Source organism: Sclerotinia sclerotiorum, genomic scaffold, assembly GCF_000146945.2.
Source record: "Sclerotinia sclerotiorum 1980 UF-70 scaffold_2 genomic scaffold, whole genome shotgun sequence".
Lineage (NCBI taxonomy): Eukaryota > Fungi > Ascomycota > Leotiomycetes > Helotiales > Sclerotiniaceae > Sclerotinia > Sclerotinia sclerotiorum.
In genome coordinates this window covers 2,046,056-2,065,250 of record NW_001820834.1, presented here as the reverse complement: position 1 = coordinate 2,065,250, position 19,195 = coordinate 2,046,056, and the positions used below count along the sequence as shown (strand labels likewise).

Below are 19,195 nucleotides of genomic sequence, written 5' to 3'. Positions count from 1 at the left end.
ATAAAATGATACGTGCCGTTCATAGAGTATTGCCAGGCTTGTAAAGGAGAATAGTTTGTGCTTGCAGGTATGGAATGCTTTAGACTTCGAATACAGCACACCTTGACTCAGAGTGAGACCACATTAATGCAATAATGAATCCACTTGATGGAGCTCAGTCTACGGCAAATAGTTCATGGACAACGAACAAAACTTGTCATGTCCGTGTCAAAAAATATCCACTCGAAGCATCATGGAACACTTGGCCTGGCTGTATGGAAGGAAACTAACCCACGCAAAGCAATATCAGCGAGATGAGTAGACTATACAAATTTAGATTTATCATGTCAATGATTTAAATAAGTATCATGGAATGAACTATTGGGGCAACCTGGTACACATCGGCATGAACTATCATATGATGTTGAAATGACCACCTGGTCTAGTAGCAATGCGATACCGAAGATCAAGTCTCATATGGAGTTGGAAACAAACATCCGTGAGATCCAGTGGACAGACAGCCTTGCAGAATGATAAGGTCTTAGAGTACCACGACATGTTTCGCGTTACGAAGCTAAAGAAATTTCCCGAACTCACGTGAATAACGGCATGTGGTGCCAGTGGGAAGTTGGTCAATTGTGTATTCTCTTCATCCAGCGCTTGAATATCGATTGATTGTTGGTTGTTGATCCACAGGGTGAGTTTTTGATCTGACGAAGGGATACCGGTCACGGGTACAAGTTTGGATTTCAGTTGACCAATGGACCAGGATGGGGTAATACGACGCTCTGATCCGGAGTTCTCTGATTTAACAATCATGGGGATATCCCCTGCTGTCTGCATATTCATGGTTGTTTGAAATTCTGAGGGATGTGGTGTGTGATGTGTGGTATGTAAGTATGTAAGTATGTAGGTAGGTATGTAAGGCGTATGTCAACGGATGAGGCTTCGAATGTTGAAATTTTCCGATGTTAAGGCGACAAGGGAAAAGTTGATGTTGGGTAAGGTTTAAGGTACACAGTACCGTTACACAATTCAAATGAAGCGAATCTGCGAGAAACCTCAAGGTTTATCGGTAGATTCTGATTGGGAATAGATAATTCCCCAATAATAATTTCCTATCGATAAAGAATTGGAAATGGAAGGAATTTTCGAATGATCACTGGCAGATCCACAGGACAAGGACAGGGCAGGGCAGAGCAGGGCAGGCCAGTACGTACAGTAGACGTTTTTATTTCTTTCCTTTTCTGACCTTGAAATAGAAATATATCCCAGTTGACGGATCTCTGCAGTTACCAGGGACAGACGTGTGCCAGTGTGCCAGTGTGCCAGTATGCCAATGTGCCAACTTCCAAGTTTACCTATTTACCTGGGTGGTATGCTATGTCTACCAGGTTCTGACTGAAGGCGGGGTGACTTTGTGGCAGATGGGTGGGCAACGGCCAACGGCAATCGTTCTCGTATAGCAATTGATCTGTTGAGAAGATTCGGTGAGAGCTTCGATGGAGAACCTTTGATGGAGAAACTGAAAACAGATTATGGAGACGGATGAGGTGTCACTGATACTTTTCTTGGTCAAAATACGACGTTAATGGGTCAAGAAGGATGAAGATGAGGCAAATTGATCCATTAAGTTGTTGTTCGTCAATTCGACCCATATAAAACTGGAAACTGGAAACTGGAAGCAGTGGAAGCTTTGGTGGGATGTTTATTATTCAGAAAACTCACCAGCCACAACTTCTTCAATGACCCCAGTTTTAAATTGACAGTTTCAATCCGAAATGGGACGGCGACATGGAGTGAGTGCTAGGCTTGGTTAAGCTTACATGAACAAAAAGATTTTAGGAAGGAACATGTATTTCTGCAATATATCATGTACGATGTACAATGTAAGTCTTACGATGTATGGAGTATATTGTTCAGGTTGAACACATCACACATTCGAAAAGAGGAGTGAAGATAAGGAAGGCAGGCACAGGAAATAAGCACCTTCTAGGTAATCATCTACGTCGCCTACTCCGTCTATCACCTGCAGAGTAGGATAGGTACTAGGTAGGTACATTAATTCTCCCATGAAAATATATTCCATGTCTACCAAACGCACTTGCATATGAAGATTCGGTTGGTTAATCGAGTTTATTAATCGAGTTTAATCGAGGTTACCCAATCTGATGGAAATTCTCTTCTTCTATTATTACTTCTCTCAAACTCTTCTACATACCCACCTATTAATCCTAATTTTTATCAATCAAGAAATAGGACAAGATTGATCAATTTCCAAATATCTTCGTCAACAACATCTTAGTGGTATTTTTTAAAGGTTCATCCATCCATGAACTGATACATCTTCTTTCTCTCAAACTTTACATCCTAGCACTTTCTTCCATCCCCCACACAATTGGAAGAATCATCATAATTATAAGACTCACTACTCCGTACATGGAAAAGTCAATAAAGTCGATGATCTAGAAGTCTCAATTGCAAAGGACCGTGAACTGCAATTGATCGTTGGGTTAACTTATTATAGTATAACAAGGCGAACTGATCCAATTACGAATGATAAAGTAAGGTTAGCTAGGTATGGATTATGGTTATGGATTATGGATTTTACTTTATCGCAAGGCTCAAACTTGATGAAAATTGTGGGTAGAAAAGAGGATCAGGAGAAGATCTCTAACAGTTCGTGTCCCAATTGGCTGGCTAACTTTTCGTTTGTAGTCTGACTTGTTAAGTGATTTGTTCAGTAGTAAGTAACTTTAAGAGGATTGAATTATTATACCAAAACTGTCCACTCCCACATCATCATCTTCCCATGGAGCAAATCGGAGAAAAAGAGGACACGGGAACTCAGCATGAAATAATTTTGGACCCTGCGTTGAATGTGTTCAATCATCAATGAGAGTTTATCCTCGAACTCTTTTCGGCGCCATTTATTCCTTTCCAAGATTACGACAGAGTCTATAGTTAGTATGATTGTTCTTGTCTGGGACTGCATGGCATACGATACTACACCGCTCAAACGGACATGGGCTTGGGGTTGGTTCCTTTTCTGAGACGTAAGTTCTTTTCCATGGCCCTGGCCCTGTATGCGCCACTCTCCGAAGTGCCACGCGACTTGCATCGTTGCATCTTTGCATCTTTGCATCTTTAACCTTACTTACATCTTTGCATCTCTGATCATATCGAGCCAAGTGAAAGCTAATCTCCAGCTGTATCTACGGAGTACTTTTTGACTTTGCTTTGCGTGGTTCGCAAGATCTCTCTCCTCACCCAGCACCCCACAATTGATCGGTCTCTATTCCATTCGGGACGAGGGAGCGATGAACACGATAGTAGCTGTTCCTTACTAAGCCTGCTCAATTGGGAAATTCTACACCGACGACTAGGGAAAACTCATGATGAGATCATGCTTTCATGGCATAACATCGGCAGCTAGCCGAACCAACGCTTAAAAAATAACCCACCTATACTTTGTGCATGAGGCAATTAATACTAATTTTGGCAGCCGCCTTACTCAGGCCTCCATGAATGCTGGATGCTGAATGCTGAATGCAGATTGCAGAATGCAGAACTCTACTTTCACACAACAATGACCATTGTAAATGGAATCCAAACGGGCACAGCTACATGACGGATATCCGCAGAATATGTATCCTTTCTGAGACACCGCAATCAACAATGACAGCACAGCTTTGCTATTGTTGTCAAATCTTGCTAAGCATGCTAATGCACGCAATGGGCGACGCTTGCTTTGGGGCGCCATCTTCCAAGACCGTGCGACAACCACAATTTGCTACTCTCGTCCGATCTGACAACTTTATACTTTTTCGAGGCTAGGTGACAGCTAAAAGCGTCTACTTGGCTTTCACCGCCCCCATCTTCCCGAATGAGAATCATGAGATTAATCAGGGCTGAACCCGAACTGCAGAAAGCTTTGATTGAGCGCTCGCCGTGTATGCCATTTGAGGTGTTGGTCATTTAGGCTTTGGGCTACGTTCATGGATACCATGTTTCCGAAAGTTCTGAAAAGAAAAAAAAGTTTCAATGACTCAAACCGTCTACACGATCATGGCGCCGTCTCACATGACTATACGAATTTACACCGCCAGATGTAGGTATCCGAAGGCTCTATTGAAGGCAAGAGACTGGGGATGCAACTGTGCCCATTGTAATGGCTAGCGACAGAGATGCAAACGGAGATCGAACAGCGCAGCATATTTCTCCTGCTTGGGCATCAAGGATTATACTTTGGATGAGGCACAGCCGACCTAAACGGTCGCGCAAGGGTTATTTTCAGCCACCAGCGACCCAATTGAAAGGAATTTTTATTCTATGTGGCTTGCTTAAATTTCTTCGGTTTTTTCGGCTTCCTCGCCCCACGGAAGATCGTGGTTCATCGAGGACTAAGAAGCGCTGCAAGCCATGAAGATCATACATTATAATCCTTGAATCAGAGTTGTCCACTACCCTTGCAAAATCAGACCGCCAATTCCCTCTTTTTAGACGTCAATCTCAGATCTACAATGTCTATTCATTGAGGCAGCGTCTAGTAATCGAGATGAAATCATGAACTTTTTCATTGCTGCAGCATTCAAAGCCTTCTCCTATTGTGTAATTTGGTGAACTGCAGATAATTACAATCAAAGTCAAGTTCGATCAGGTTGCGCACAGACATGTGTCTAAAACAACCTCGAGGGATCTAAGGAGTATAAATCTGTTTCAAACGCCAGCTCCCAAGTTTCAACTGTTCTTCTACGACTTCTAAACAATGGAGACACTAGAATGCAACCATTCTGGAAGCATGATTATGCTCACGTTCATGTTCATGCATGAATTCGTGGCCTGCCTTCCTCCACACTAGCATACCCTGGCTGGCCGCCCCCCACCACCAAGGGCTCTATTTGCATTGCGCATGCTCCCGACCTACCGTCTAGCACCCAACCTAGTCATTCCTTGTGGGGATCAGTTCGAACAATGCCCTTGTCTTTGAACAAGCTTCATTAGCAAACTTGACGTATTGTTCCGTTGGCGTTGGCTTTTGCTCTTTCCCTTTCCATCTCATCTACCGCGATTGGCCGCATCCAATGATATATTTTTGCCAATTAGGTTTATGGCTATTGGATCTTACGCGAGCCACGCCTTCCCTCTACTTCGAAGGCCTGAAATAGGATCGTGGTCCTCCCGTCAGAAGTGGTCTCAAGATAGTCCTTCCCGAACAATCCAAGCCATCACGCCTTGAAGAACAATCTAGCCTGTTTCACGCCATCATATTACTCATATCTATCAAAAGTGTTGTTGTCTCTTTTCAGATATTCTTTTCCCATCAACAAACTACTCCAGGGACGAATCTTATCAACAAGTTCGAATTGTCGGACCTCGTGTCAAAATTTAATGATCTACAGAACCGAAAGCAACACAGAAACAAACCGTGCACCACTTCTTCGCAGATCATCCGTCGACCTTGACGGTATCAGGGACTTCGTCATCACCGTGGATATCTCCCTTCTCCTCAAGGACGCGGACTCTAATGAGTCCCCGACCGCATCACCACCCGACAGAAATCAAACAAGATCCGCATCTGTTCAGTCATCAATCGCACAACAAGACTTACCAATCTACGCTGCTGCCATCTCTGGCTCAGGGGGAAAAAGAAGTATGGGTGCCCATCCATCAGAGTCTCCAGCTAAGAAGCAGAGTAAATGGTCGGCCGACGAAGATGCTTTGATCATCGATCTAAGGGGCAGTGGAATGAAGTGGGAGGACATCTCTAAGAGATTACCGGGTCGCAGTGCCATTAGTTGTCGGTTACATTATCAAAACTACCTGGAACGTAGGAGTGAATGGGATGAAGAACGAAAGAACAAGCTCGCCAGACTTTACGAAAGGTATGATTTCTTCCAAAATTGGACTCGAGAAAGAATGTTATTGACATCACTATCTAGATTCAAACAAGAGATGTGGTCAAAAGTAGCCGAGGAAATGGCAGTACCATGGCGAGCAGCAGAAGCTATGCACTGGCAACTTGGCGAAAATGATATGGCAAGACGTGCAGGTGTTGTCCCGTTCTCATTATCTAGCGTAACTCTCGATGCACCATCATCTGGTTCAAGAGCTTCACCAGTGAGAGGACATTCCTACAGCCAATCCACATCTAGCACAATGGGTTCAGGATCTACTGGCGGTAGATACAGCCGACCCGGAACTGCACAAGGCAACCCAAATCCGAGAGGAGGCACTCGCACAATCGCCGCAAGAAGAGAAAGCACCCCCAGATCCGTCCCACCTACCAGCCCATCCGATGGTCTAGCATTAGCTGCCATCGGGGGTGGAATAAACATGATGGGACCAGGAAGAGGTGGCCAATATCTACCAAGCCTGGTGGAGATGACCACGGGTGTCAGCCCGTATAGCACACCTGCCTATGCAATGTCGACGCCGGCGCACTCGAGTGGATATTCGAGTGGCTACCCAAGCCCAGGACCACTTTTACCCGCGATTGGAATGATGGGTCACCGACCTGAAGCGAAGCGAAGAGGAAGCCCCGAAACTAGCTCGAGGGATTCGTCGAGGAGGAGACAGTGAGCTTGACAAGGACAAGCACAATTCAACATCAATCAAATTATTCAAATAGAACTTTATGTGGAATGAAGGAAACGTGTGCAAACGCGATTGGCGCTTGGGAAAAAGTTAATTTTTTTTTTTTTTTTTTTTTTTTACTTTGTTTTGGGTTGCTATGGTATGGATGGGATGGTATGGGATGACCATGGGTTGTGGTGAGCATATGTGGGTGGGCTTTGCATTTTGGGATGGCGCGGTGATTTAAAATGTGTGCGTGAGCTTTCCCCCTGGCTTGGGCTGCGTAGGGTTTTGATGGATTGAATTGGATTAAGATAAGATAGGAGGATGAGATGGGGTAGCGTAGCACGCATTGCTTGCAGGCATGCATGGTGCTTGAAACTATATCTTCTAGATTGTATTATGATGTTTGTATCTTTTATACTCTTGTAATTTGCCTTTATGATTGCTACATGTATATATGTCTTTTATGTCTGTATTTATTTATCTTTACATGGAAATATTTCCTGTTCTGTATTTCTTGATATGTCTTCTGAGTTCAGCAGACATTAATAGTGGTGTACCAGCAGTCAGGTTCCTGTGATGCAGTAATGTAATAGTATAGACTGAAGTGCTAATCCTTGGCTGGCGTCGTCTTGGAAGAAGCGGGTATTAACCTCCCGGTCGATTTCGTACTACACTGGCGCCTACCTCCGACTCGGGTCCTGTCACCTGCTACTTGCTTTATGGATAGAAGATTTTGCATGTATGCATGTATGTATGCCTGCATGCACCATCATGCATCAAAGCAGTATATCCTACATGATATTCATCTAGGGGCTCGGGACCATCCCGAGTTCTTGCTCATCTCCTGTATGCACAATGCGCATCCACAATGTTAACATCACATTCACCCGCTTGCATCGCCCCTCGAACAAATAGCCCACCAATTATCCTTTTCGTATCCACTTTCTACCACTACGCCTCCTACGGATCTAATATCCTCCTCTAGTTCACCGGCCCGATACAAATGGTAATAACGTTGAAATGTCTTTTCCGAAGCCGGTTGTGCAACACTTCCATCGGCAGCTATCTTTTTGCCCGTGCGCATGACCCAGGGTACCATGACATCTTGGGGATTTGTGGAGTCCCAGCCGCGACGGGAGAATGATTGCTCCAGTGCCCAGACATAGATTAGTGCTTTTCCCGAGGAGGGAGATAGCGTAGCGAGAATAGAGGATACGGCCTCGCGGCGACGAGGAGGGGTAGATAGATGGTGGATCACTGCTATGCTGATTGCGAAATCGAATTTTCCCTCTGGGTGTGGTAATGCTAGTGTATCGGCTACAATAGCAGAGTGTGGTTGATGCGCGCTAGCTATTTTAGCTAGGTTTGTAGAGCGGTCCGAGCCGATGATGAAGATGTCCGGGTTTACGAGGAGATATTTTCCATTGCCGCAGCCGATGTCGAGGCCGATGGATCCAGGGGGGAGGGTTTGGAGGAAGGTTTTTACGATGGGCCAGGCTTTGTAGCGGGTGGAGGAGAAGTGGGAGGCGATTTGTTCGTAGACTGCGTGCACGTTTTGTTCTTCGTAGTTTTCGGGGATGCTGGGGGGAGAGTCTATAGGTGTGGATTCGGGTGCGGATTTGGGTAGGGGGACTTTTGGGTGGGATGAATCGGAGTGGGATTCTTCGGGGATTGGTTGGGTTGCCATGGTTTGAGAGGGGGGATTGGTCTCGTGACTGGAGTTGGGTTAGGTCTGATGTTGGTGTTGATGTTTGATGAGTAGTGTATGTATGTGTATCCCCTTTTTGACAAATGAAAGTCTCGACCTCGTGATTAGAAGTAGGTGTATGTTATGTGACGTGATGAGGAACTTTTGGTATATGAGGGGCAGAGATTTATCTTTCTCCCAGTTTGAAAGTGATGAGTAATAAAACAGATGTTAAGAGGTTACTTTAAGGTTTTAATGTTTCTCCTCAAGCGCTGCTGTCCAAGACAAGGTCTTAAATGGGCGAATGCTACTGTGATATAATTTTTGCACTTGCAGCGGGGAAGTAATGTGCACCGATCAGGTTAGCGGGATTAGATTTGATTTAGATTAGATAAGAAAAGAAAAGAAAATCGCAAAGTTATTCTTCGAGTGCACAGATCGTTTCTTGGTGTGTGGGATGATGCGCATGAAAAAAAATATTCTTTTTTTTTTGAAATTCAGACCTCACTTCAACACATGTCTCGACCAGAAGGAAGATATAACGACAGCCATACAATCATTTTATTACCAAGGAACCAACTAGAAAACTCCCGATATTAGGACTGTTTTATTATAAGCCAAAGAATATCCACGCAACCGAATTCAATCGCACATTCTCCTTGAACGGAATACGACTTCCTGCTCCAGACTCGATGTACAGTTCGAGAATCAACGGTTTAGAGGCATCGATTAAGTTCCAACGGGAGCTCAATTTTCTTTTACAATATATACCAATCTTTACTACAAATTTGAGAGGGAGTTGAGCTAGATTGAAAGTTATTTGCTGGGAATCTCTTTTACTTGTACTTTCCTCTGCCAAATTTTACGACAGCACGCTATCAAACGAGACTTATTAGAAGCGGCATAAGGTAGTTTACCTGTTGTCAGTTAGCGAAATTGACCATTTTTGAGGTTCCATACACCAATTAAATCACTTACATTTCACTGTCATACTCTACGATTCGCGTTCGCATTGAAAAAAGATACACGACAAGCGCACTGTTGAACCTCCTTATTGTTGAAACAATCAGAACGCGTTGTACAGCCACCAACCAAGAGGACAATATAAAAATTAACATTCATAATGGCGACCAAAGTTATGAAGATGTATAAGGCACCTCCATTTCTCACCTTTGATTCTTCCAACTCTGCCGGATACAATTATACGGAAGCGTTCAAATACAATCCGCGATCATTTCTTATGAAGAACCCAAAGCAAAACAAGCTGTACGCACAATATTTCGCGCCATCGAAGATTTATCGACGACGGTTCTCGCGTGGCAGGAAAATGTCTTCTCCTGCAAGATCAGCTTCTTCGTCTTCCAGTTCTTCTACAAATGGTTCAAAGTCATCTGTTTCACCACCACCAACAAGGCCTTCTGATCACCATCCTTCGGCAAAGTCTAATCCACGTTCAAGGATGTCTACTTCTCCTTCTGCAAAATCATCTGCTTCTCCTCCACCATCAAAGTCTTCTATTTCTTCTCCATCGGAAAAGACAGTTGATACTACTGTTCAGTTAATGACATCTAATTCTCCTCCGCCATCAGAGTTATCTGCTCCCACTCCTCATTTAGAGAATTCTGTTTGTCCTTCATTGGAAAACAAATCTGACAACACCCCTTCATTTGTTGCTTCTGCTTCGTCAAATCTACCTCTATCCTCACTTCCTCCGTGCGCCGTTTCAGCACCTTCTAAATCTCCTGGGTTATTGTCTCCTTCATCCGCTATCAAAGACGAAATCACCACGAAGCCCAAATCTTCTAATGAAGCACTTCCTGAGACGAAGAGCAACAAGATCAAGCTCAAATTCGTTGAACCATCGAAGTTTTACTCTGCTAAAAATGAAAACTCCACTACTAAATGTAGTTCTCCGAAGAGATCACGACCAGATGATGAGGATGATGAAACTGCTTCTAAAATGGGATCACCAAAGAAGCGACGACTTAATCCCAAGGCCTCAAAAGTCCCTGCCCAGACAGCTATCCCCTCCAAGCCGGGTGCAAAACCCTCGAAGGAGGAATTGGAGAAGATACGCAGTGATTCGCTGAAGAAACGAAGATATTTGGTAAGCCAATTCCTTTTTTTACTAGCATAAATACTCATATATCTCTAGGCCTCGAAAGTACGAAAAGACTCAACCCGCATGCCAACAGCTGCCCAGAGGGGATTGGCCAATGTTACTGGATATGCATGCTACAGAAACAGTTTATTACAAGGTCTTTTCCATCTTCCCAAATTCTTCAATTTTTTGATTGACCAACATCCTGTGGACACTTGTAAGTTATTCCCAATCTGAATTATTTTTTCATTCTCTTTGGTTATTCATTGGCTGACAAATTTCGCCAGGCAATATACCTAGAAAAGATTGCTTGGCCTGCGCTCTTTGCCACTTGTCTTCGAAATACTGGACTGTTGGCTTTCCTGCCAAGGAGATCACAATCATGCTGCGAAGACTCGAGGTCCAGTGCAAGCGTCTTGGGTGGTATCCTGGACCCTCTGGGCAAGGTGATCCTCATGAGCAAATTACCTGGATGTTGGAAAAGATCGACAAACAGATGAAGGCTTCGTAAGTCTACATTTTCTTTTCGTCGGTTACATAGAACATGACGCTGACTTTTGATCCAGGAGCGTTGCCAGTATGCAGTCAATAATGCAGCTTGTTCTAAGCAGCAGAATCACATGCGATAAATGCCACAATGTCTCAGTGGGAGACTTACAAGATGAACTAGCCTTGTCCGTACCTCTCAAACCGCGTATCCGAGGTGGTTCTCTTTCCTCGTACTTGCATAAATACTTGGATGAGACGATCGAAGGTTACAGGTGCGAGAAGTGTAAGAAGGTAGGGGACGTTCATCGTGTACAGTCGATCAGTCACGCACCAGATATCTTGTTCGTTCAGCTTAAACGGTTTGGTTATGATGGCAGAAAGGATAAGCTTACGCTTCCCATCGACCATACCCTTGACCTCAGTCCTTATCGCGACCCTAGTGGAAGCAAGGACTCCATGGAGTACGAGCTCGTAGCGTCTGTTTCGCATTCTGGCAGTCTCGACTATGGACATTACATCTGTGATGCTCGTGGACCCGATGGTCGCTGGAATTGCTTCAATGATGCATATTACGACCCTACGACTCTGGCAAAGGCTCTGGGGAGTAATCAACCATATTTGCTATTCTACCAACGCAAGTAGAGCTAATTGCCTATCTGAGGTCGTATGCTAGCCACTATTGAGTGTGCTAGATCCCTCTAAGTTTGTTGTTTGATTAGAAAACATCAGTTCTTGGTTGTGTGCGAGTTGTCATTTTGTTGGCTTGGGTGTCCCTGCCTCAAGCCTTCGTACTGATGAGAAAGAGACGGTGGTGTGCGCTAGGATTTATGTATCAGGTGAATTGTTGGATTTGTTTTCTGTGGTTCTGGATTTTTGTTTTTGTGGAGTTTGGATATGGATATGGGTTTGGATAGAGAGAATAGGATTTCTTCTCTGTGAGTTTGGTGTGGGACTGGGCGTGGGCGTTTGTGTCGGACGATACCAACTTGTTTCTTTCTACTTTATCATATGATTACAATGAATATGATGGAATTATTAGGCTTTTATTATTATTTATATGTTTATGATTTTATGGACTTGTGACCTGTGATTTGTCGTTTGTAAGTTCTACTTGATTTGGTAAGACTTATAATCTTCCCCTTTGCCTTTGACAGAAGCCAGCCCGTAAAATATAATCTTACAAAAACCCAAATTATTTCTAATATAAATACAATACGAAATCATGTCCAAAATAAACTCATGCTTTTGTTTAATACTTGATACTTAATACTAAGAGTCCGGAAGTGAGGTTTTCGTATCGATTGGTAGGAGGTAGAGTGTAGGAGGTAGGGAAGTGTAGGGAGTAAGAAAGTGTAGGGAGTAAGAAAGTGTAGGGAGTATAATGAGTAAGTTACTTGGAGTTTGTTAAGAAGGGAAAGTGGAAGTGGAAATGGAGTGGTGAGTTTATATTTTGTGTTTTTTTATGAGTTCTGAGTTCTGTGTAAGAGCTTTTGTGTGTATAGATTTTAATTTTGGCTGAGATATAAGAAGTATAAAAACATAAGATATGGATATGAGGTATACGAAGCAGACATTAGAAGGTTAGGGACAGGGCAAAAGGGTAGATAATCTCTAAGGATTCGATGTTTATATTTTGTGTTCTCTTTATCGTTTCACAAGATTATAATTTCGGGGGAAAGATGTAACGATACTGTACTGGAGGCAGCGGCTGCCTAAGGTTCGTCTGGTTGGTAGTTGTGGATTAAGGCTATATCACTGGTATTCACTTGGAAGTGAAGTCGTTACTAGATCAAGTAGAATGTAGGTAAACTAATTGATAACTAAGTTGAGCACGAAGCTCCTATACTATGAAACTACTCTGACTATATACCTATGGAAAAAGGGAGCCCCTAGGAGCTTTGAGGGCTTCTAGGGCTTCATCACGTGACTCCTATCTGCCTCAGGACACTAATCCTGGGACGATTACTATCCTAGGACGCATACTATCCTAGCTCTCCCTGATCTCCCAGAACACTTGTCCTGTTCCATTGTGGTTGCCTAGAACACTTGTCCTAGGATTCCTGGGTTCCTTATCGCAGGCGATAAGGAATCCCCTGTAAACCGCGGTTAAATCACACTCCCCCTGTAATCGGTAGCTAAATCACCGACACTCATTATACTACTATAATCTGAACCGTGATTCGTGACAAAAGAATCACCAGGTAGGTGGATTAGAAGTGGGTTTTTGTCATGATTCACCATTGGATTAGTGTCCGGGATAAAAAGAAATCACGTGATAAGGAGCCCTAGGAGCCCTCAAAGCTCCTAGGGGCTCCCTTTTTCCATAGGTATATAGTCAGAGTAGTTTCATAGTATAGGAGCTTCGTGCTCAACTTAGTTATCAATTAGTTTACCTACATTCTACTTGATCTAGTAACGACTTCACTTCCAAGTGAATACCAGTGATATAGCCTTAATCCACAACTACCAACCAGACGAACCTTAGGCAGCCGCTGCCTCCAGTACAGTATCGTTACAGTTTTATAGCTAGAATATAAGTCTAGTACTCTATTTTCTGACTACCTCTAATTCCGGCCAACTTTTAACACCAAAAATCGTGATTTTCATTTATTAATCATTTTACAATTAATAAATAAAATTTGATGAAATTTGAATTATGGGTTTCTTATATAGATATTAATGAATCCTGAAACTTTCTGTTATGGCGGCGTAACATAGACCGCATCAGGTGACCGATTAGTTGACGGGATCATGTGACTAGTGTCACCTGATCCGAAAGCCGACCGACTTCGTAGGAATCGATCGGCCCTTCAAGAGTCGATCGACTTTCGGAACACGAAGGTCTATATAATCAAGATGGATTTCCTTTGTATAGAGCTTCATGCTCAAGATCAATCATTTAGTATACTCTACTATTAGTTACGAATTGCATTGTCATTACTTTAAATCCCTGCTTGACGCTTAGTTATAAACCACCTCGAGAGCCTAGAGCGCTTCCACGTGATCTAGACGGCAAACCTCGTAACAGGATGGCCGGAAAGTAGGGTACTAGATTTACATCCAATAGGGAATACAGATGTGAATGGTGGAGGATGGGGGATCGACGAATGTTGATTGTTAACTAGGGTATATTCAATACAACGACGCCATATCTACCTAATACAGCCAGCTAGTTATGCCATCACCTACAAGCATCTCCATATCAACCTCCATCAACAACTACATCTACATGAAAATTACAACCCATTGATACCATTAGTATCATTAGTATTTTGAGCCGACGACTCCATTCTCGCCACCAATTTCTTGACATTCGCCCATTCCTCGCTCCGGGCACTATCTTTACCCCCAAGATCTGGACCTACTTCAAATACCGAGAGCATGCCATCAATACCACCAGTTGCGATACGTTTTCCCTCGGTTTGTTCCCATGCTACACGATTCAAACTCTTGGACATGATGCTTCGACCACCTTTTCGACCGCTAGGTTGGACTTTAGACACGGGAACTTCGGTGTCGACGGTTATGTCCCAGACTTCTAGGTTCCCTGCTCCATCTACAAGTGAGAATACACCAGGTTTGATAGGTGACCAGGCTGCATCGTAGACAAGATCTTCTCGCGTAAAGTCAAATAATGGAGCCACTATCTGACCTTCTCCTGTGATGGCAGTAGTTGCTGTTGCGGTTGGGGCTCGGACTTTCCACAATTTGACACTCCAATCCAAGGAACTGGTTAGAAGAAGGTCGCCGAGATCAACAGGACCCTTTGCTGGATGAAAACTTAAAGACATGACTGGAGCTGCATGACCACGGTAACTGACTCTTTGGTCAACACCTGCCTTTGCGCCTGCTCGATCATATCGATGACAAGAATACACGGTTCCTTCTTCCGAACCAACGAGGAAGTATGTCGGGTCTGTTTGTGGGAAAGCCATGCAAGTTGGACTCATATCTTCAGTTTTTGCCGGAGGTGGCGTTGTTAATGTAAGTAGCTCTTGTGGTTGCGCAAGCATATCTACTGTCCATCCGCACATAACACCGTCCGTTGAGCATGATATAATATTATTTGCGTTTTGCGTTCCTACAATATCGACAGAGTAGACTGGATGGGTATGCCCTGATCCAGTTAAAGGCGTCTTTTGAACTGGTGCCGATTTTGCTCTTGTGTCCCAAAGTAAAACTTGACCACTGTAAGCACCTCCAACGATCAAATTGGGATGGAAAGGAGAGAATTTTGCGGCAAGGATATCCGATTGTGCATGAAAGACAAATTCCGGCCTATCGTGAAGATGCATATTCCAGACTTGAACCAGTCCGTCTGGATCATGTGGTGCCGAAGGATTCTTTGTATAAGCTGCAAGAACGAGCTCTGGAAATTTAGGTGAGAAATTGATGGCGCTAATCATCCTCTTCTTTGACCATCGTTCATCATAAAATTGGGCAACCTCCTTTATCTTCCTCCTACCCTTTCCACCTGTATTACCATATTCATCGTCATCTCCAACTCCATTTGCGCCACTCAACCCATAATCTGCAAGTACATCGTATTCCTGATCTAATGCTCTCTCAATAACCTTACTTGATCTTTCAACAAAGTCCATAAATTCTTCAGACGACGTCACAGCATTGAGCTCCTCATTTGTCAAGATTCTCGCGGGAAAATTTGCTGTTGATAAATGCTGGGAATCTGGTCTTATAGGGCCATCCACAAGGTCTCGGGTTGCCTTAAGCTCTTCCTCGATTTCTCGGCGAATGTTCTCTCTTAGTTCTTCCTCTCGATTCTTCTCCCTTCTGCTTAGTCGTTTGCTTGGTGACTGTACCCCAGTTGGCCTGTCAAGCTCATCGTCGGAATCCTCAAACGCTCGGGGCTTCGAGGTTTGTGTTCCCCATTCCTCTGTTGTTTGTACCCCTTTACTATATGAAAATACCTCCTTAACAGGAGATGGTGGGAATTCATAGACTGTAGACAATGGAACCGTAGAGAGGGACTGTGGGGTCGATATGGATAAGTGTTGAGTCTGCGAGACTTGGGCATTCGATGGGCTCGATTCGGACGGCGCATTACTTAGTTCACCGGCACTTAATACACTGTTTGGTCGACTGCCTCTCGCCGGTGATCCTGCTCCGCCGGGACCAGTTGATGCAGGTCTACTATCTCCAACTAGACTGGAAATTAGACTGTCAAGTTCCCTTCGATTATCGGCTCGTCCTGGTGTAGGGGATGCAAGCTATGGCTTGTAAGTTTGATTCAGGTGGTAGGGTGGCTTTAATTACATCACTTCCACTTCCTATACTCTGCCTGCTTGCCGAAACTTCTCTTGCACGGAGTTCTCTCTGCCTCTTTAACTCTGCGAGCTTGGCTTTCTTCGCCAGAATTTCATCTCGTCGCTGTTGCATTTTGCAGGAGTTCTATGCCCATTCCATGGGCAGACACCTTTATTTTACCGCAATATTGTGTTGTTGAGATTAGTTAAAGCTCAGAGGTGGTATTATAATATTCCAGATATGTATGAAATCAAGTATGAAGTTGTGTTATTAGAATCCAAACAAACAAGTAAACACGCATGATTGAAGTCGCGTTTGTTAAGATGCGCATATTGTAATTTGGATATCACGTGGGGTTTGGTCCCGCAAAATGCCGCTGAAGCTTGCTCGCGATATTTCATCCGACCACCTTGAAAAAGTTTATCGCCGACATCAATCACTCTACCTGCTCTTCGTTGTGATACCAAGTTCAATTGGTATTTGTTAAGCCATTACTCTCCTCACTATACTCTCCTCGGCATATTCTCACAACTCTTCCCGATGGCTTCAACTGGGGTAAACGTACGTTTTACGATTCCGCGCATTCCTTAATCCGAAGGCTTCATTTCAACTTGAAATTTATCTCCGCAAGTTCACTGTTCAGAAATATGCTAATATGTATTCTTTACAGGTTCTGCGGTGGTCAGCCCTAGGCGCGGGTGTATTCTATGGATTTTACCATCAAATGAGCATATCTTCTGCAACGAAGACAGCAGCAGCACACAGAGAATTCGAGCACAAGCAAAAGTTGATTGAGCAAGCCAAAGCAGAGTACGCAAAGAAGAACTTACCTGCGAGCAAGAAAACAGGAGGCGATGACAGTACGTGGACTGCTTTCATACCTCAACCTCTACCACACCTTCCGATATCCGCAATCGAATGATTATTCAATCTTTTTCGATATCTCTCGTCAAAACTCTTACGTACAGCATTGCTAATATTCAAGTAGTTATACGGGATCCTATGGACAAGAATTTTGATCTTGAGGCATACTTGAAGGTTCTAGCAGCAGAGAACTAGGGGTATTTTGGCGAATTGGGGGGATAATTTATGGGTAATGATAGAGGTGCATCGCTGAATGAAAACCATTCGTGGTAGTTGATATGGGATCCAGCGATGTTTGGAGAGGGTTTCTAGGGTTTGTTCAAACACACAAAAGCCTTTAGACGTCACTCAGGTGATACTTCTTGTACATTGTACTATAGACGACCAATACAGCTGGGAGCTTCTGTTGTCGGAGACCCAATTTTACCTACAAGAGAACCACAGAAGGAGTTGCGTACGCTTCAAATCTGTTGTAGGAACATAAAATACTTCCATACTGCTTTGTATTCACAGGAATGGGATTAGTGGGAAAAGTATATTTTTCCCTTAGTTAGCCAAGCCACCAAAGACATATATATCAAGCCACTTTCCAAACCTAGCAATCACTCATCCGGAACATCAGCTGCATCTATTGATTTCTTGGAATAGAGTAATAACCATAGAAAGATAACATACCTAGTACACACAGTGCACAAATAGAGAATAAGCCACTCAAGGTTATTGACCCACGTGATCTTGGAACTAGCGCGGGCGGGTCAAGAATCTAATCCCTGTGAACTGACGCGGAGCTCTGAAAGTGCAGCATTGCGAACAGATATGTGTTAATCCAGTGAACCTTTCAACCAGCGACAACTTTCCTTTTCACCACAGCTGCCATCATCATGGTTGCGAAAACTCAGGAACCGTTTTTCCAAGGGAGTACAGGGAAGAACTCTCGTGGAGTTTTAAGAATTGTAATTCTTTGCTTAATTGCCGGTGCTGCAATTGCCAGTCGATTGTTTTCTGTGATTCGTATGTATCCCAACTTTCATAAATTATTTGGAACCTCTCATCCTGCTTGGAATTGAAAGGCAAAACACTTCCGCCGTACACTCTGCCATTGACTAAATTGTCCAATGAAAGCTAATATTTATGTACAGGATTCGAGAGTATAATTCACGAATGTTAGTATCTAAGCGACCCCTCAATGGATGGAGCTCTTCCTTCTCCAGCTCCGCTCTCTGTTAATGATCGGAAACTAACCTAAGCTCAGTCGATCCTTGGTTCAATTTCAGGGCTACAAAATACTTGGTCTCGCATGGCTTCTATGATTTCTGGGATTGGTTTGATGACCGAACATGGCATCCACTTGGGCGTGTTACAGGAGGAACTTTATACCCAGGTCTCATGGTCACCAGTGGTGTAATCTACCATGCCCTTCGAGCTCTTACTATTCCAGTCGATATTCGAAACATTTGCGTGCTTCTCGCACCAGGTTTCTCTGGCTTGACTGCCTTTGCAACATACCTCTTTACCAATGAGATGTCCACATCTCCTTCCGCCGGTCTTCTCGCGGCTATTTTCATGGGAATTGCCCCAGGTTACATTTCGCGATCAGTTGCAGGCAGCTACGATAACGAAGCCATCGCAATCTTCTTACTTGTATTCACGTTCTACCTCTGGATTAAAGCCATCAAGCTCGGATCCGCATTTTGGGGTGCTCTGTGTGCTTTGTTCTATGGATACATGGTATCAGCCTGGGGTGGATATGTCTTCATTACCAATTTGATTCCTCTCCATGTATTTGTATTGGTTTGCATGGGAAGATTCAGCCCAAGAGTGTATGTCAGTTATTGTACCTGGTACGCACTAGGCACGTTGGCAAGCATGCAAATTCCCTTTGTAGGATTCTTGCCAATTCGCAGTAGTGAACATATGTCCGCTCTCGGTAAGTTTAATTGTCTGATTTTACGATATCTATGTACTAATCTGCTTAGGTGTTTTCGGCCTTCTTCAATTGGTTGGATTTGTCGAATTCGTCCGCTCCGGTGTACCAAGCAAGCAGTTCGCGACTCTCCTTAGAGGATTTGTCCTTGCCGTGTTCGCTATCTCCTTTGGTGGCTTGGTACTTCTCACCGTCTCTGGTGTTATTGCTCCTTGGACTGGCCGTTTCTACTCTTTGTGGGATACCGGATATGCCAAGACTTGCGACATCCCTATTATTGCCTCCGTCTCTGAACATCAGCCAA

General features: G+C 43.8%; 8 protein-coding genes across 8 annotated transcripts in view; 5 read left to right on the top strand and 3 right to left on the bottom strand.

Annotated features, from left to right (window-relative positions):
* SS1G_01861 (hypothetical protein) overlaps positions 1–828 on the bottom strand; it is a gene marked incomplete at both ends in the record, with an annotated part of 1,484 nt that extends 656 nt beyond the window's left edge. Inside the window, 2 exons of the mRNA XM_001597615.1 lie at positions 271–302; positions 577–828. Of these exons, the coding sequence (XP_001597665.1) occupies positions 271–302; positions 577–828 (284 nt within the window). The remainder of the gene's footprint in view (positions 1–270; positions 303–576) is intronic.
* Positions 829–1,312: 484 nt separating this feature from the next.
* SS1G_01860 (predicted protein) lies at positions 1,313–3,521 on the top strand (the record flags this gene model as incomplete). The annotated part of the gene is made up of 7 exons (XM_001597614.1): positions 1,313–1,355; positions 1,614–1,778; positions 1,825–1,868; positions 2,239–2,286; positions 2,698–2,725; positions 3,189–3,226; positions 3,498–3,521. 7 exons carry the CDS (start codon positions 1,313–1,315, stop codon positions 3,519–3,521), a joined length of 390 nt encoding a protein of 129 aa, XP_001597664.1.
* Positions 3,522–5,370: 1,849 nt separating this feature from the next.
* SS1G_01859 (hypothetical protein) lies at positions 5,371–6,561 on the top strand (the record flags this gene model as incomplete). Its single annotated transcript, XM_001597613.1, has 2 exons — positions 5,371–5,864; positions 5,922–6,561. 2 exons carry the CDS (start codon positions 5,371–5,373, stop codon positions 6,559–6,561), a joined length of 1,134 nt encoding a protein of 377 aa, XP_001597663.1.
* An 883-nt stretch (positions 6,562–7,444) lies between these two features.
* On the bottom strand, positions 7,445–8,248 carry SS1G_01858 (hypothetical protein; the record flags this gene model as incomplete). Its single annotated transcript, XM_001597612.1, has 1 exon — positions 7,445–8,248. One exon carries the CDS (start codon positions 8,246–8,248, stop codon positions 7,445–7,447), a length of 804 nt encoding a protein of 267 aa, XP_001597662.1.
* A 1,123-nt stretch (positions 8,249–9,371) lies between these two features.
* On the top strand, positions 9,372–11,480 carry SS1G_01857 (hypothetical protein; the record flags this gene model as incomplete). The annotated part of the gene is made up of 4 exons (XM_001597611.1): positions 9,372–10,355; positions 10,404–10,566; positions 10,637–10,856; positions 10,916–11,480. The coding sequence occupies 4 exons, from the start codon at positions 9,372–9,374 to the stop codon at positions 11,478–11,480; spliced, it is 1,932 nt and encodes a 643-aa protein (XP_001597661.1).
* A 2,594-nt stretch (positions 11,481–14,074) lies between these two features.
* On the bottom strand, positions 14,075–16,235 carry SS1G_01856 (hypothetical protein; the record flags this gene model as incomplete). Its single annotated transcript, XM_001597610.1, has 2 exons — positions 14,075–16,066; positions 16,113–16,235. The coding sequence occupies 2 exons, from the start codon at positions 16,233–16,235 to the stop codon at positions 14,075–14,077; spliced, it is 2,115 nt and encodes a 704-aa protein (XP_001597660.1).
* Positions 16,236–16,643: 408 nt separating this feature from the next.
* On the top strand, positions 16,644–17,162 carry SS1G_01855 (predicted protein; the record flags this gene model as incomplete). Its single annotated transcript, XM_001597609.1, has 3 exons — positions 16,644–16,664; positions 16,774–16,963; positions 17,092–17,162. The coding sequence occupies 3 exons, from the start codon at positions 16,644–16,646 to the stop codon at positions 17,160–17,162; spliced, it is 282 nt and encodes a 93-aa protein (XP_001597659.1).
* A 686-nt stretch (positions 17,163–17,848) lies between these two features.
* SS1G_01854 (hypothetical protein) overlaps positions 17,849–19,195 on the top strand; it is a gene marked incomplete at both ends in the record, with an annotated part of 2,568 nt that continues 1,221 nt past the window's right edge. Inside the window, 4 exons of the mRNA XM_001597608.1 lie at positions 17,849–17,978; positions 18,107–18,130; positions 18,220–18,894; positions 18,944–19,127. Coding sequence (XP_001597658.1) covers positions 17,849–17,978; positions 18,107–18,130; positions 18,220–18,894; positions 18,944–19,127 — 1,013 coding nt within the window. The remainder of the gene's footprint in view (positions 17,979–18,106; positions 18,131–18,219; positions 18,895–18,943; positions 19,128–19,195) is intronic.